The sequence below is a fragment of the Toxorhynchites rutilus genome, chromosome 1 (genome assembly GCF_029784135.1).
Source record: "Toxorhynchites rutilus septentrionalis strain SRP chromosome 1, ASM2978413v1, whole genome shotgun sequence".
NCBI classification, from domain to species: domain Eukaryota; kingdom Metazoa; phylum Arthropoda; class Insecta; order Diptera; family Culicidae; genus Toxorhynchites; species Toxorhynchites rutilus.
The window spans coordinates 23,014,415-23,031,329 of NC_073744.1; the positions used below are offsets into that span (position 1 = coordinate 23,014,415).

The following is a 16,915-nucleotide window of genomic DNA, read 5'->3' on the forward strand; positions in this document are numbered from 1 at the left end:
TTTTAGAAAAACTCCCACATCTAGCTATTCTTCATCATCTGAATAAATCGAGTAGATGCAGGCTCAGCATCAGCAATACTTGTATCACTTTGGGCCGACTCAGCAGTTTCCGAAAGTCCTCGTTTTTGGGTAGCTGGTGCCTAAAATAGACATTTTTTGACGTAGAACTACGTCTTCCGTTAAGGACGCCAAATCAGAAAACAGGTCACGTTTTTATGATATAAAGTTAACGTTAATAACTATTTTTGCCGCGAACGAATTTAGGCGATTCACATACTAAACGAATCGGAAATTCCCTAACATTTGTTCAATATGCTATTCATTAGAATCTCCTGGTTTGTAAATGGTTAAAATACATGAAAACTTTAAGCGTTTCCATTTTCCCATACATTTGTTCTGTCCATTTGTGTGCTTTCCCGAACAGAGCTGTCAATAACGAGCAACTTATCGACGACCAAGGAAGGGGAAATCGTAGGATTCAAAGTCTTCGTGAACAAAGGAAAAGAAGAATGAAGAGGAATACTTGCCTAGAGTATAAACAGTGGATCTCGCTGAGGCAAACTTTCGTTCGGCATCGGTCTGTTGAGCAATCCAGTTCACTTTTTCGCTGCGCTTCGATCCAAGGTTGGACCCCACCAGTGGTAATTCAACTTGGGTATCGTCGTGTGGTTTTTCCAGTTCGTTTTTCGCGTTATTCGCATCGTGTTTAAAATACGAAGTGCCCTGCAAAATACGAAGCGTCATCCAATGATGCACGCGATGTTGGTGCAGTGAAAAGCGCTTGCACTGAACCGAGCCTTCGCGAGTGTAACACCGCATCGAACAACAGCGAATTAGGCGACTTCGGCGCGTCGGTCGAAAATGCAAACGCCATTACCCAGGCAGCTATCAGTTTCAAGCTCTTCCCGATGGTGGTGAAGGCGGTCGCTCTTGACAAACTCATCAGCGAATTCGCTTCGATGGGTTTTACAGCAGAGTACAAGCTGTGTGGCATAATTGAGTCTTTTTCCAAGCAGTTAACATTTTTTATTTTTCGTCATCATAAGGGCTTCGTTGGTGCCTTTGACATTGCATGAATGCATTAAACTGACGTTACGGCGAAGCAGGCATTAAGGTTGTGCGCCAAAAAATCGATTGGGGAATACCAAGCATCTTGCATGTCGTACTGGAATGTTATAAGTTATTTGGGTTCGCGTGCTAGTCGCAAACCTGCCTTCAACTAGGATTGCATTTGCGCTAATCTTAATCATAATGAAGCAATGCTACTGTTTTCGAGGTTGTTGATATTAACAAAAAGAGTTTATTTCGCTTGTTTAGTCACCAAGAAAGTAAATGGCGTTCTGGAATTTTGTATGTGATTAGGTTTCGCTTGCCAGTAGCAAAACTTCCTCCACTAAGGGTGACAGCTGCGCTTATCTCGAGCATGAGAATGTAACTTTTTTTGAGACCAGTAATATTAACAAAAGCGTTTCTTTTGAGAATAGCGCAAAATGATGAGAAGTATTTATATTCCTAGTAGTTTCAAGCCACCAATGTGTGGCTATGTATGCATGCTATGGCGAACGCTTGTTTGGCGCTTGGTTTACGTTGTACGAACGATGCCTAGAGGTGCAATTCCACTGAGGCAATACTAAATAACATGTAGCATGATAATTGATACTTGCATGTGTTGTCATTGTTGTTGTTTCCTCGTGGTGCCAAAGATATATTGATGTAGTTATGAGATGTGGAATAATGGTGCTGGTGCAACATGTATATAATCAACTGTAGCCGAGTCTATGTCAATTGCGAAAAAGGCCACCGGAATAGAATTCGAGGTAAATTTTCAATGCATTGATATGAAATAAATTGTGACATGCGATCAGCTAGTGTATTGTTCTGCGAAGGCAAGAATGAATCATCAATCAATTATCGTCAACTGATTCTACAATGAAAAAAACATCTCAGAGAGTATTCTACTAAGCGGTTGTTTCTAAAATTTCTCAGCATTATAGAATAATATCCGAAGGTATAAATAAGCGACTTTTATAAAATAACAGCGAAGTTCTACGTCAAAAATGCAATCGTATCTTGGACACAACCTCCTATATTTAAGATCGCTTTTGGTAGAAATGTGATTATTTATATCTTTTTTGTTCCGATACCCCCACAATTTTCCAGTGGGAGTGATGTCGGGATATTGTGCAACAACTTTTAAGCCATTGTAAGGAAACACTGTGTGAACTCCACCCTGACTAGCTTTCTTTTTTTGCTATTTGAATCTATTTTTTCGAAACTTTTGAAAATATTTGTTCTATGGCCTTACTTTATTTTCCAAACGCTTTCAACGACAAATCGATTGGTCATCTATACAATCCATCCATCCATCAGCATTCATTTGTCTCTTCCTTTACGGTCACCTGTGATTCCTGCGTCGGACCGCTCGTATCTTTACCATGTGTATTCAGGCGTTTTCCTAGGGTTGTACATACACCTTCACCTGCAAATAAGGTATCCTGTTGAATTATTTATTGTAGTAAAACATGTTTTACCAACGCGTATGAATTCGAATGTGCTGCTTGCGCGAGTAAGAATTCGAAAACGCTTTCGGACAATGGGGACAATGATAAGGACGTTCACCTGCAATGGAAGGACTATTGAATGGTTCATTGGAGTAAAACATTTCAAACCAACCCGTATGAATTCGAATGTGATTTTTGAGTGCATATGAATGCTTAAACGCGTTCGAACAATGAGGACAAGGATAGGGACGTTCCCCTGCAATGGAAAGACTATTGAATGGTTCATTGTAGTAAACATTTCTAACCAACCCGTATGAATTCGAATGTGATTTTTGAGTGCACCTGATTCCTTGAACGCGTTTGAACAGTGTGGACAAGAATAGGGACGTTCATCTGCAATGGAAAGACTGATGAGGGGCTCATTGTAGTAAAACATTTTAAACCTACCCGTATGAGTTCGAATGTGTCTTTTGAGTGCTCTAAGATCGTGAAACGGTTTCAGACAATGTGGACAAGAATAGGGACATTCACCTGCAAAGGAAAGACTTTGTTAAATGGTTCATTGTGGTGATGCATTCTAAACCAACCCGTATGAGTTCGAATGTGAATTATGAGCGCTGCATGTGACATAAACGCTTTCGGACAGTCTGGACAAAGATGGGGATGGTCATCTGCAAAGAAGAAATCCTGGTGGATGTTTCTTCGCAGTAAGATATATTTACAAACCCGTATGAGTTCCAATGTGATTTTTGAGTGCTGAAGGATGCTTAAACGCTTTCGGACAATGTGGACATGAATAGGGACGCTCACCTGCAATGGAAAGACTGCTGAATGGTTCATTATAGTAAAACATTTTAAACCTACCCGTATGAGTCAAAATGTGCATTCTAAGCGCTATATGCTGTTTAAACGCTTTCGGACAATGTGGGCAATCATAGGGACGTTCACCTACAAAGGAATGATTCTGCAAAATGGATTATGAAAAAGAACATTTTTTACCCAACCCGTATGAGTTCGAACGTGTACTTGGAGCACTGAAACATGCCTAAACGCCTTCGGACAATGTGGACAAAGATGGGGACGTTCACCTGCAATTGAATTACTCTTCTGAATGGATTATTATAGTAAAAAAAGTCGTTACTAACCAGTATGAGTTAGCATATGTATTTTGAGCGCATCACGACTCTTAAACGGTTTAGAACAAAGTAAACAAGAATAGGAACGTTCGCCTGCAAAATTTTTGAGTGAAATGTTTTTTTTTTCACATTTAACCCTTTAATTGGCCGAGAGAACTAGGCATGTAATTAGCGCAAACTCCAATACAATGACATGTTTAGATGCTAAAATACACAAAATATGTTTTTCAATACACAAAACAATCAAAACATTGAAAAAATTGCTGACAATATAATTGGCACTGCCCGGTTAGCACAAAATGATGGTGGCAATATAGGTGGAATATAGTGGTATTGTAGCTGCCACTTGCCCGTCTAGCGGAAAACACTAGATGGTAAAAGTGTTGTTTTTGTATTTTAAACTTTACGGGAAATTTGCTCTTGCTGCTCTAAATTGGGAGTTTTTAACATAAAAATGGCTTCAAAATGAATAGTTTTTGATTTTTTCAGGCTCAAAAAAATCAGGCATGTTGCTAGACATTACAACAAGTTACCATATAAGGTTAGAAGTGATAATTTGTTGTTAAAGAGGAGAAAAAAATTAAATCGTTGGTTGCAATATAGATGCCGGTACCCGTTAAAGGGTTAAACGGTTTCTTTCTTTCTCACCCGAGTGTAACCTTATGGAACTTTTCATCAATCCTCCATCATTCGAATTGTCGTTCTCTCCGTCCGTTTCACTGATGCCGAATACCTCTCCTTGTTCACCCTTGATTTGCATTTCGGCTTCCTGTTCAATTGGCTCAAAGTCCGCTGTTGAATCTGTCTCGGAAGTGTTATCATTATCCGACAGTTCGTGGTCATCAATAATCAATTCTGGCTCCATTTTGATGTGAGTCGGTTCGTCCCTGGGTAGATGAGATTAGTCGAACATCAGTCATCATATTATATATTCATATTTGATAGATTGATAAACAATTGTCTATTGAGAATTATCAAAGCATTAAAGACGTTCCTTGAATCACAGAAATGTAATATGTGAGCATACTGCCGCGGAAAAGGGATACATTAATTATTCCACTTTTTTTCTTTCGCTCATCTACATTTTGTTGCAATTTATGCACAAAAGTAGAATAGTTTTCAAATTCACTGAAAGTTCATTTCTTCCAGTTTTATTCTAATACCTATACATATATGAACGGAATTTTTTTAGTCAGGAATAGAATACCGGGGACGGAGATACAAGTAGGTCATGTCGCTTCATCCGGAAGCTAGACATGGATGAAATGGTGCGGCTTCCTAGTGATTTTCCCAATAAACTTACAGGTTGTTGCTAACAAACGCCATCTCACTTCTCTAGAATTTTATGTATTCAAATGAATTTAGAGCAAAAAATTGTCTGATTGTTTACGATTTCTTAATATTTCTGCTGCAATCTATTCTATGTTTTTCTCGAGTTGTTTCCTTTTGACAGTTTTGGCCAAACAGAATTAAATAAACCAAGGTTGCCAAGAGATTTTTTTAACTATCTTCTGACCCGTGGCGTCGACTAGAGCATACTAGAGGCGTTATACTATAGGTGGACCGCAATGTCAAAATTGCTGTTCGGCCATTGCTCGTGAAAAAACAAATTTGTTTACAAAGCAAATCATATCTTTTGGTGACAAATGCATTCGTTGGCAAAATAGCTGCTCGCGCTTCACTGTAGGCAGGTAATTTTCTGGATTTTTTTGTATAACAATTTCTCATAATTGCTTCTACTTTTTCAGATATCTACAATCAGCGGTCGAATTAAAAACAGTGCAGAAGGATGTTTTGAGTATATTTTACCTTCTAGCCGCGCAATCAATGCTTTTCTTTCCAAGCAAGCAGCGTTTTTCGTATGTGGTTTTATTGAGCATTTAAAAGAGAGTGTTATTTTTTTTTGTTTTATCACCAGGGCAAAAGCATGAAATAGAATCGTACGTGGTACGAATTTATCGGCACAATCTGATCAAGGACGGAGGCATCATCAAACGGAAACTACGCGAAAAACTTTTCGAAGAGATAAAACTGCGCCGCAACACTCGTGTGAAAATGGACGAGTTGGGCTGGGTGCTGATGAACCACAATTTGATAACACGTAATGAGCCAATCCAACAGCATGCCAATGGTAATCGACCAAATCATTTTAAATTGAACATGGAGCGGTTGTGCAACCTACTGGAGCAGCAAGAACAGAACAATCACGCTGGTAGGTCGGTTTGATATATTTATTCCGCTAAAGAATGATTATATTTGTTGATTTTTCAGAGTTGACTTCCAAAAAGCAAAACAAATTCCTGCGTATGCTGGATGCAATTTTACAAAACGACATAGTTTTGAAGGAAATTAAAGAGATGGTAGCGGAGAATCGACTTCTATCGGAAATTCGTTATGTGACTACGGTGGAACGTATGCTGAAACACAATTTGGACCCCTCTTTGCGCTGCTGCTTTGTATGCCGAGAGTATTTCCGCACTGCCGATGAGTATACCAGTCATTTCGAAAAATTGCACGGTGAGAAATTTCTTATTGTTGCGGCGGTGGATCGATTTCAGACTAGTCAAAAGTTCAACGTTCTACATCACTACAATGCCCTTAATCCGGTGACAATATTCACGATTTGCAACGTATACCACACAGCCCTAATAAAAAAAAACAAGAAAAGACGGGTCTAATATTTTACAATAAAGTCTACAATCTACCACTTTCCACGAAAATCGGAGAACCACTATATCGGTTAGACATGGAATGGCTGATACATATAAGGCAGAAAAAATGTTTAACTTTGGAATTCAACATCCTATATTTCCTCGTACCATTAAGTTCATGGCGCATTTGATGTCGGTCATCGTAACTGCTTCTATGGAAATGACGTGAGCATATGATTTGATTTTTGATTTTTATCTCCATCTCGGAGAAAAGTGTGGTAAACAATGTCCGGGTTATTTTTCGTTATGAGAACCTTGTTTCCACATCCTTTTACTGCACAATAATACGGCATCTGAAGTAAATAAAATATTCACAATATAATTTTGGCATGATAGAGAACCGCGAGATGAACGATTATCTGTGGAGGAGTTGGACAACAGATTTCTTAGACTTATAGCACTTTTATCACACTCACAAGCTAATCAAATCCTCACTGTCCCCCAAAAATATTGAATAATATATAATTTTTTACCAAAATATATATTTTATTAAGGCACGTAGCTTGACGGGGCCGGGAGTCCAATATTTTAACAATTTTTGTCTTACAACTATGTTAGTAATATGTAACCGATTACTCGCGGTTGGCTCGAGGTTAGTATTACAAAGATCTCATAATTGGGATGTTGCAGTCTCCAGTACTATGTATGTGTGGCCGACACGGGATACTTCCTATTGGAGTATAACTGATCATTGATCAGCGACGCCCCCCTAGTCTGTACCTCATATCAATCGTGGTGCGTCTCTCTTGACTCGAGGAATCCAGGGTAGAATGGTCACTGGACGGTACAATCTTCAGCTCGTGTAGAGTTGCCATGAGCGGTACAACCTTTGGCTCTTGTTGAATGATCAGTGGCCTCCGACCTGTGTATCTGTAAAGAGTATGTGTATGTTTAATTACATTACATGGAGCGGTTATAATATATAATATAAATACCTTATTGCAGCTATAGTACACTATTTTTCACGAATATATATTTGTTTATTTCTTCCTTCAGTTGTTTTCCTCAGCGAGTTGATATGAAACCATAACCACACAACCAAACAAAAAGTAAATAATTCAGAAAGCTACGTCTCGCTACTCGTCTCAGGTATTGTCATGAAAGTGTCAAGAACGAAACACCTATAGTTTAGCATCTTGGACTAGAGGGTGCAGGGGTATAACTGAAACGTCAAATCCCTCATACCCAGTGTACCCAATATTGCTGCGGTTCACTGACATTTTGGTTCTGTCAATTACTGTTGTTTACAACTCGGTCCGGTTATATAGTCGAATAGTGGCTAACTTTAAACTCCATGTGAAATGTGAACACCTCCATGTGAAACCGAAATATGAAAATCGCTCATGCAGTTAGGGTGCTCATACACTGTTTGACCGAAGCCAAATATTTTACAAAAAAAAATTGTTTACAAAACAAGTTGTATCTTTTGATGACAAATGCATTCGTTGGCAAAATAGCTGCTCGCGCTTTATTGTCGAATCATAACAGTGCAGAAGGATGTTTTAGTATATCTTTTCGCCTTTCTTTCCAAGCAAAATGTACTTCTGTTTGGCTCCCATCGGAGGGGAAAAGAGTACTATCAGCTTACGGCGATGGTGACAAAAAATAACGCTGATTGTGGCTCCACTGATTTCGCTCAGGGAGGAGGAGAATGCTTTGCATATACCGGGAAGGAGATTCGGAAAGGGCTGGTAACGGTAATTGTCTAGAGCAAAAGGAGGTTGTGCACTATATTCTACGAATATATATTTGCTTTTTTCCTTCAATTATTTTCCTTAGCGAGTTGACATTGAAATCATAACCACACACCCAAACAAAAAGTAAATAATTCTGAAAGTTACGTCTCGCTTCTCGTCTCACGTCATGTCCTGAAAGTGTCAAGAACGAAACACCTATTGTTCATCATCTTGGTTCAAACATAGATTTTGCCCCCCACTGACAGCTGATCAGCTGTTGATGTTTTGTAAACAAACCACTCAAATCAACAAATCAACGGCATGTTTGGGAACATCTTATTTCTTAGTTTTGAACTATAAAATAAAATTATGAAAGACATATCCAAAAAGATTAAATGATTCAAGGAGAAACGTGTTCGAGTTGTGCCGGCCGCTACAACCGTTATCATTATAACAGTTGAGGTCGTTATTTACGTTTGTTCTTCGCTGCTAAAATACCGATTCGCGAAGATGTTTCCTTCTGAAAAGTGCTGGCCCTGTTTACACCGCAGAAATTGCAATATTGTGTTTAAGCTGGGAGCACACGTGAGATAGCAGCGAATCCAACTTATCCACAACAAAAAATATGTTTAGAGCCCATCACGTAAACCTCGGTCACATTTACCTGCCCATGAAAGCGTTTCAGCAACTCCCGGAGATCTTGTTCTTCCCAATTTTTTGCGTGAAATATTTGCTGGCTTCGTCTCAACTACTGGGCGGAAACAAACTCATACTGGGTGGCACAAAGTAGCAAACCTATTTGGCGTTTCCAATGCAGCCGTCAGTAGACGCTTATACAAAAAAGTCGATGGTTATCCGAACAAAAACATTATTCTGGTCATATTTTTTCATCCTTAACCCATTAGTGCCTAGTGTATGAAATTTAATACGCAAAAATGCCCGTTTTTGATGGAACCAAAGTGTTAAGCGCATTTAAAATGATACCACATGACAATTTAAGTGTTTTTTTTTGTGTCAGTGTCATTTTATCTATCATTTTTGTTGTTTCCTTGTGTATTGAAAGTTGCTAAGTTCAAGTTTAAAAGCAAAAAAAACTATCAAAAATTAATTTAATTAATGTAAAGGACGTTGGCATATGGAACAAAACTTCTCTGACATCACTGCACGCTATAACGATGCCACCACAGCATAGGCTATATCGATGGTTCTTTTGGATGCGATACGATGAAACAACTTCGCGCTCGATGTAAAAAAGAATATAATAGGGCCCTTGCTACGCATACATGCAGACCATCTGTTAGGCAAACATCATTTGTTTACATACGTATGTTCTATGCAGCAGAAGCGGATTCATTATCAATCGACGTTCTTGTTGATGATTTAAATACAGTTGCAATTTTTCTATTAGCGCGAAATATTTCATAGAGCTAACATGAATTTTGTGAAACAGTTAGGCAAGCTATTTACCGAACAAGAGCTTTTGTGTGACGCATATTGTTTAACTTACTAGCACCTATTTCGCGATGTTCATTGAGCGACTTTCCCATTTTCCCACTTCGAATAAAAAAAATAACAGAAAAGTATTATCAGCATGTTCGGACCTAGATTCAAGACACAGAGGCTTGAGCTCACGTTCGAATGCTTCCTTGTATTTTCCATGAATTAGCCAATTGATGGCTTTTCTTCGTTTCCGATCAATTTTCGTATAACCATATTTCACTTCTCCGCAGAGCATTCAGGTACCCAGAAATCATATCTGAGGGTTGGTTAATCTTTCTGGCTGAATATGTTCTTTATTTCAACATAATCATCTGCTTTTTTTAACGAAACTAACCACCGATTAAGGATATTTGCGGACGAATATTCATTAGAGTTTACTTCTTCACGAGGCCAGCATTCCAGTGTAAAAAACACAGAGCCTAAATGGGAGCACACTTCACCTAATCCGGCTATACAATCGCAATGTGCAATACGCATTGTTTCTGTGAAACTTTTTGAATAATCAATCTGCTTCCATTGATATGGATCATAGCCATAACAGAAATTTCTATTTTTCTCCGTGTATATGGCTTTGACGCTAAAAGTAAATATGTTTTATGTAAAGAGACATATATTCGCATGTTATTAATATAGTGTAGCGCGTAATTTCTATAACTATTTCGCTAAAATAATTATTTCAACAAAGCTCAATCTCGTCGATCCATATAAATCCTATGCAGCGATCTCTTTTGCCTGCCCAACAGATCACTAATATATATGCACACTGCAAGCGCCCTATAACGAACACCTATACGCAGCCATTTCTGTATTATACGATGGTATTAAAAAATATGGTGACCGGAATAAATCGCCACAGTAAACAACTGCAACAGAAACAACCGCTTAGAAAAAGTGTAGTAGGCTAGAAATATTTGGCGCGGGAAAAACATCATGTGCCTCACATTTCTATTATAAATTTATTCTCTTGTTCTCGTTTTTCGAAATTTATTCTGAGGACAATGTAATGGGGACGAAGTCCCCATTTGGCGAGGATAAGGAATCGAGGCGGCCCATGCCGCCAAGATGACGCAATCCGAGTCCACCGCCGACCCGCCGTCGGAAGCGGCGGTGTCTCGCACGCAAACCTGGGATCCACTGATTGCCCGGTTAGTTTGAAACATAGGATACGATCCTTTAGCAATGTCCGACCGAGCTCTAGCGAGCGTCGGACGGTATACGTCTGCCCGGGGCGTTACGTTTGCCTGGGGCGAAACGTTTGCCCGGTTAATTCTTGTTTTGAAATACAATACCGCGCCACAATATTTATAGCCTACTACACATTTTATAAGCGGTGGTTTCTGTTGCAGTCGTTTTCTGTGGCGATTTATTCCGGGAACCAAAAAATATATACGGCACAAGTACAAAACCGAACACGCGACGATTGAGCGGTGATACCATCATTGCGGTGAATACACAAACACACACACTTCACCTTAGTTATGAGGGGGGAAATAGACACACGAAGCTGCAATCATCGAACTTGTGCGCGCTTCTTCATCGTCATTTCACTCGCGTAAACACGCACTCTCTTCTTCAGTGCAGTTCGACACTCACTCGAGAAACTGCACAATAACACACACCAACACAATTGCACGCGTTTCGGAACAAGAAATAACACGAAACGAAGCATCTGAATACCGAAACTGAAAATAATGCTTTGCTCACTCAGTCGAACGAACTTTTTTAAGCCAAATGCTGAATTTCCCTCCATTTCCCACAAACCGCATATTACTGTCACAGAACACACAGGCCCTCCATTAAACCAAAACATTGCTGCACGCCACAAACATTCTACAAAACCTGAATGGCATATATTGAATCTTTCTGAAAACACCAAAAGTCCCGTTATCAGAAAGTTCATTTTTTTCACACACAATTTCGGAAAACACTCACAAGTATAAGGCGAACCAACATATTTCAACCAAAAACTGCACCGACGTAGAACAGAATCAACCGAAACATCTTCTAATGCCGGATTTACAATTATTCACATTGAGCGCGATTTTTTTACTTCAATAACGATTTTTATTCGTCAACCAATCAGAGCATAGCGTGAAATCACCCATGACAGTGCGAAAAAAGATAGAACACTCCAAGCTTTTTCTGCGAAAATCGCGTTGCTTTGACAGGAGACACTACATACATCAGACAGGTGGAACAAAATATGCTAGATGGGTGGAACGATATATCGAAATAAATGTTCAGCTCTGTACATATGAAACATTTCATCAAGTGAGAGCTGAGTCGATCATCTATAGCAAGCATATTGCTACATAAGCATAATTATGTTTACACATTTTTATTAATATTCAATTGAATTTGTTAGTTTTTCAATTATTATCTGGAATTTTATACTTGCATTCACACTTCGTGCGATATGATTTTGTTCCATTTTGTTTGTTGTAACAAATAATGGCAGAATGATTAGAAGGATGCAGGTTTGACACACAGATTATGACAGATTATCGCGCGATATCGCGCACCATTTAAAAGAGCTGCACTGAAAAATATCGCGAGTGAGTATACCGCATGCGATTAAAAGCCTGCATTGTAAAGGAAGCATAACACGTAATTATAAAACTAATTGAAAGTCGCCACCAGACGTCGACACTATTCCTTTTTCATCGCGAATTCACGCTTTGTCCAAAAAAAAACGTTTTGAAACGAAACCTAAACAATCAGTTGATAGATGTTTGACAAAGTAAAAACTATGTTCGAATTCGAAAATAAAATTAGTAAAGTAAACTTTTATTCATACGGATTCAAGTAAATACTAGGAAAGTTTACTTTACTTGGAAACGGGCAGAATAAGTAAATACTTTTTTTTATTCATACGACCTAATATGACGAAAAAAGCTAAATGCAGAGCGAAGAAATAAACGCAACCACACCCGACGACTGTCCGCTCGAGACTCCCTTTACCTCTTGAAGGATTCTAAATTGCTCAAATTTGTGACACAACACTACTTGACGAGTGTAAAAAATGATATCTAGCAAAAAATCCGAAGAAAATTATGAAACCGCAAAAAATCTATGTTTACTTTTGAGTGTATGAAATTTCATACGCAGTGCAACTACGGCATATTTTTGACGTGGGACTACGTCTAACCGGAATATATGGGGGGTAAAATGAAAACATAAACACTGAACATGCAGGAAAAAATGCAAGATTTCGAATGCTTATAACTCGAACATTTTCTACTGGATCGGAAAGATGTTTGATAGGGAATATTTCTACGCATCTATCGCAATTAATAAAATGTCATTTTTCATTAGATAAATAATTGAATAACTGTAAAATGTTAAGCGTTATCTAAACGCCCTAACTGCCTCGTTTTGATTGGCCTGATTTACGGTTTCCCCAACACAGACTTCAAAACCAAGCAGCGTTGGGGAAATCGGAATTGAAAATACATGAAAGTAGGGGGACTTTTGTTCTCTCCGATATATGTTCCCTAACACAGACTTCAAAACCAAGCAGCATTGGCGAAATCGACATTGCAAATACATGAAAGTAGGGGCAGCTTTTGTTCCCACCGAAATGCGTTTCCCTAACGCAGACTTCAAGTCCAAGGAGCGTGGGAAAGTTAGCATTGCAAATACATGCAATTCGGGGGCATTTTTGTTCCGACTGAAATGTGTTTCCCTACCACAGACTTCAAATCCATGGAGCGAGGGAAAATTGGCATTGCTAATACATGCAAGTCGAGGGCAATTTGTTCCGACTAAAATATGTTTCCCCAACACAGGCTTCAGAAACAAGGTGTCCAGGGAAATTGGGATTGCAAATTCATGCAGGTCGTGAGTATTTTTGTTCCGACTGAAATCTGATCTATAAAGACTTCTAAACCAAGGTGTCTGGGGAAATCACCATTGCAAATACATGCAAACTGCAATCAATACATACAAATGGTTACTAAGCTAAGATAGTCCCACGTCAACCTTGCGGTTATATCATAGATATAACCCACCCATTTTTTTTTCTCAATAGGATATATCAGATTCCCGATAATCCGGAGGAGCTGTACAATTAATTATCTGATTGATTTAGACGAAGACGCTCTCGAAAATCTAGTGCCAGCAAATGATATTGACTTTGTCATCGTGCCCCCCAAGCGGTGGAGACAGCGATGTGGATGCTGGAGATAGTGACTCGGAGGACGGCCCTTCCGGTTTTGGCAAACAAGTGAATGTCGAGAGCAACATTGAACGAGGCCAATCATAAGAATGCTCCTCGGGCAGCAGCAAGAAGCAGAGAGCCAGACACTGAGAAAAAAATGACCTTAAATTCGGATGCAGATGCAGCCGTTGTTCTTGAAGGACATTCACCTGATCTTAGTAAGAACTATCTCTGCTATCATAAATGGTCTGCCGTTCAAATGTTCCATTACCTATTTGACGCAGATTTCGTCGGACATATCACTACAGAGACAAATAAGTACGCACTGCTAAATGGAGATGCAAGATTCCGTGTGACGGTACCGGAAATGTACAAATTTCTTGGAAAAAATTTCCGTTTGACAATTATGCGTAGAACGATCATAAGTTCAAAACTCAGGACCCTCATTGACCATCTTTGTGTTGTTACAGAATAGCTACGTCCACGAAACAATCATCAGCGATGGAGATTGATCCACGGTCGAAATAAGATCGATTCATCCATACAACTGCTCTGCTCTGCAAGACACATCGGGCTGCTGTTCTATAAATAACTCAACAATGATCAATCAACTGTCTCCGCTGTCCGGTGGTCCAACTGGATAATGGAAGAACAGAAAGAATACTCTTACGTCTAAATGGCTACTGTGTGAATGTACCATATGTAATGGTATAGAAGGAATACTGGCGAACGGTAACTGTGTAATGTGCTAATTATAGATATGATAACCATGTGACATGTACACGATTAAAATTCGGCTCTGTTACAGCTAAAATGCTAATGAGCCTTAAATAAATAAATGGGATAAAAAAAATTGAAGTTTATGAAATAAAACCGTTTTGTTCGATATTCAAATGATTTCCATTTTTGATACTGTATGCGTATGAAATTTCATACGTCACTATATGACACTATGAGTTTATCTAGAGTCTCCCGAAAGTTTGTTTTCCGCTTTCAGAATCGGTGAAAAGAGATCTGCATGGTTCTGTACAAATTTGAGTTTGTATCACTGTATACTTCGTCTACTGTTCCATCCCGATTTGTTGCTATTTGCTACTTCAATCATTTTTTCTTGTAAACTTTCGAAAATATCCATCCTATGGACATACTTTTTTTCTAACCGCTTTCAACGACAAACGGCATTCAGTTATCTCTTCCTTTACTGTGATTCCTGCCCGGAACGCTTGTATCTTCACCATGGATGTTCGCCAGGTGTTTTCTGAAGGTTTTACTTTGTCTAAACGTTTTGAGACAATGTGGACATGATAAGGGACGTGCACCTGCAAAGAAGCTATCCTGTTGAATTATTTATTGTAATGAAACATGTTCTACCAACGTGTATGAACTGAAATGTGCCGATTGAGGTGGTGAGACTGCATAAACCCTTTCGGACAATGAGGACAAGGATAGGGACGTTCAGCTGCAAAGAAAAAAAATCCTGGTGAATGGTTCTTCGCAGAAAAACATATTTACCAACCCATATGAATTTTAATGTGCTTTTTGAATGCTGGATAGGTCTTAAACGTTTTCGGACATTGTACACAAATAAAGGGATGTTCGCCTGCAAAGGAGGGATTCTGTTGAATGGTTCATTGTAGTAAAACATTTTAATACCAACCACCTGCATGAGTTCGTACGTGCATTTTGAGTGCTGTAAAATGTGTAAACGATTTCGAACAATGTGGGCAATATTGGGGAAGTTGACCTGCGAATGAATTGCTCTTTTTAATGATTCATTATTATTCAAATCCGTTACTAACCAGTACGAGTTACACTACTCCTGGCTTTCTGTCCATTCGGGCCGAAGTCCGCCATTGGGTCTGTCTCAGAAATGTTATCATTATCCGATAATTCATTGTGATAGTGATCATCAATCTCGAAATCCTGTTCCATTTTTTAAGTCAATCGGTTCAGCGCTGGAAGGTATGGTCGAAAATCAGTGTCTCTTATCATATTTATGTTTGATTTATTACGAAACAATTGTCTGTTGAAAATTAGTTCACTGAGAAACGCACAGAGAAGGCTGTACACTGTTTATTTGGAGGTCAAATATTTAACACTTTTTGACAGATAAAGTTTGGATCGAATTTGGTAGACTATTTTATCTGTCAGCGTCAAATATTTGGCTTCGGCCAAACAGTGGTATGAGTACCCTAATATGGGCCTGATCACGAACCCAACTACATAGAGAAAACGAAATGAAGTGTATAAGTTATATACAAGTTAGACCTGGCTTACAGTGGTGCGGTTTTCTAAAGATTTTCCCAAAGAACTTCTAGATTACTACTAACAAACGCCATCTAACTCCTCTAACGGAATTCTAAATATTCAAATGAACTCGAAACATAAAATTGTCCATTTACTTACACTTTTTTTCGACTTCGGAGAACAGTTTTCAGCAATGTTTTGTTACTGCCTCTGTTTTCTTTTATGGCTTTTATGGCTCAGATCGTACCCAATGATACAAATGAGGTGGAGTATTAGGCGGAGTATATTTGTATTGGTGAATGAAATATGGTGTCGTCATTATTTGCATTAAATATTTGCATAAAATATGGAAGATGTAAAAAATATTCACGATTTTATGATGTTATGAGCCGAATTGTTCATGGAATCTTGCAACTGCTTGTTTTGACATAGGACTATGTCTTTGAGTTCTATATAGGGGGGTAACTCTACGAAAAATGTAACGATTCATTGAGAGTTTTCAAACGCATGTTACTCAAAATCGACAATTGCGACATATGTTTTGTTGTATACCATTAGACAAAAAAATATAGGAGGTTGTGTCCAAGATACGACCGCATTGTTGACGTAGAACTACCCTGTTATTTTATATAAGTCGCTTGTTTATACCTTCGGATATTATTCTATAATGCTGTGGAATTTTCGAAACAATTGCTTAGTAAAATCAGTTGACCATGATTGATTTATGATTCATTCTTGCTCTCGCAAAACAATACACTAGCTGATCGTATGTCGCAATTTATTTCATGTCAATGCATTGAAAATTTACCTCAAACGCTATTCCGGTGGCATTTTTCGCAATTGACATAGACTCGGCTACAGTCGATTATATACATGTTACACCAGCACCATTATTCCATTGGCACCGAATGGAAACAACAACAATGACAACACTTGCAAGTATCAAATATCATGCTACATGTTATTTAGTATAGCTTCAAAGCAA

The 16,915-nt window shown here is 38.7% G+C and overlaps 3 protein-coding genes across 12 annotated transcripts; 1 reads left to right on the forward strand and 2 right to left on the reverse strand.

The window, feature by feature from the left end:
* Positions 1–616: 616 nt before the first annotated feature.
* On the reverse strand, positions 617–11,649 carry LOC129763575 (zinc finger protein 135-like). Of its 5 annotated transcripts, XR_008740975.1 has the most exons (13): positions 4,941–5,114; positions 4,286–4,524; positions 3,647–3,730; positions 3,506–3,589; positions 3,366–3,449; positions 3,228–3,311; positions 3,089–3,172; positions 2,949–3,032; positions 2,811–2,894; positions 2,674–2,757; positions 2,536–2,619; positions 2,306–2,479; positions 617–723 (listed from the first exon to the last, which is right to left on the reverse strand). XR_008740975.1 is itself a non-coding variant. In XM_055762780.1 (12 exons), exons 2-12 carry the CDS (start codon positions 4,500–4,502, stop codon positions 2,367–2,369), a joined length of 1,086 nt encoding a protein of 361 aa, XP_055618755.1. In that variant the 5' UTR covers positions 4,503–4,524; positions 11,457–11,649; the 3' UTR covers positions 2,286–2,366. The 5 variants fall into 5 exon arrangements, 4 of the variants coding, with proteins under 4 accessions (XP_055618755.1, XP_055618754.1, XP_055618756.1 ...); XM_055762780.1 differs by lacking the exons at positions 617–723; positions 4,941–5,114 and adding an exon at positions 11,457–11,649 and having other exon boundaries at positions 2,286–2,479; XM_055762779.1 differs by lacking the exon at positions 617–723 and having other exon boundaries at positions 2,286–2,479; positions 4,941–5,113.
* Positions 4,955–7,001, forward strand: LOC129763578 (uncharacterized). 3 transcript variants are annotated; one of them, XM_055762790.1, is made up of 4 exons: positions 4,955–5,328; positions 5,386–5,496; positions 5,556–5,849; positions 5,909–7,001. In XM_055762790.1, exons 3-4 carry the CDS (start codon positions 5,693–5,695, stop codon positions 6,313–6,315), a joined length of 564 nt encoding a protein of 187 aa, XP_055618765.1. In that variant the 5' UTR covers positions 4,955–5,328; positions 5,386–5,496; positions 5,556–5,692; the 3' UTR covers positions 6,316–7,001. The 3 variants fall into 3 exon arrangements, 2 of the variants coding, with proteins under 2 accessions (XP_055618765.1, XP_055618764.1); XM_055762789.1 differs by having other exon boundaries at positions 4,955–5,496; XR_008740976.1 differs by having other exon boundaries at positions 5,172–5,496; positions 5,556–5,853.
* A 2,910-nt stretch (positions 11,650–14,559) lies between the features above and the next one.
* LOC129763577 (zinc finger protein 358-like) lies at positions 14,560–16,203 on the reverse strand. 4 transcript variants are annotated; one of them, XM_055762787.1, is made up of 6 exons: positions 16,090–16,203; positions 15,483–15,638; positions 15,344–15,427; positions 15,200–15,283; positions 15,059–15,142; positions 14,560–15,013 (listed from the first exon to the last, which is right to left on the reverse strand). In XM_055762787.1, exons 2-6 carry the CDS (start codon positions 15,613–15,615, stop codon positions 14,820–14,822), a joined length of 579 nt encoding a protein of 192 aa, XP_055618762.1. In that variant the 5' UTR covers positions 15,616–15,638; positions 16,090–16,203; the 3' UTR covers positions 14,560–14,819. The 4 variants fall into 4 exon arrangements, with proteins under 4 accessions (XP_055618762.1, XP_055618763.1, XP_055618760.1 ...); XM_055762788.1 differs by having other exon boundaries at positions 14,560–15,002; positions 15,341–15,427; XM_055762785.1 differs by having other exon boundaries at positions 15,341–15,427.
* Positions 16,204–16,915: the final 712 nt, after the last annotated feature.

What these genes read in the sequence shown, in the direction of transcription:
- LOC129763575 (XM_055762779.1), bottom strand. Translation starts at nt 4,963, where the DNA reads ATGGCGTTTGTTAGCAACAACCT. An exon ending in TTCCATAAGGTTACACTCGG is followed by an intron (nt 3,731 to 4,285) that starts GTGAGAAAGAAA and finishes AAAATTTTGCAG; the next exon opens with GCGAACGTTCCTATTCTTGT. An exon ending in TCACATTCGAATTCATACGG is followed by an intron (nt 2,758 to 2,810) that starts GTTGGTTAGAAA and finishes TTTCCATTGCAG; the next exon opens with GGGAACGTCCCTATCCTTGT.
- LOC129763578 (XM_055762789.1), top strand. Translation starts at nt 5,693, where the DNA reads ATGGACGAGTTGGGCTGGGTGCTGATGAACCACAATTTGATAACACGT. An exon ending in AGAACAGAACAATCACGCTG is followed by an intron (nt 5,850 to 5,908) that starts GTAGGTCGGTTT and finishes TTGATTTTTCAG; the next exon opens with AGTTGACTTCCAAAAAGCAA.
- LOC129763577 (XM_055762785.1), bottom strand. Translation starts at nt 15,615, where the DNA reads ATGGAACAGGATTTCGAGATTGATGATCACTATCACAATGAATTATCG. An exon ending in GAGTAGTGTAACTCGTACTG is followed by an intron (nt 15,428 to 15,482) that starts GTTAGTAACGGA and finishes ATTCATTCGCAG; the next exon opens with GTCAACTTCCCCAATATTGC. An exon ending in GCACATTTCAGTTCATACAC is followed by an intron (nt 15,014 to 15,058) that starts GTTGGTAGAACA and finishes TCAACAGGATAG; the next exon opens with CTTCTTTGCAGGTGCACGTC.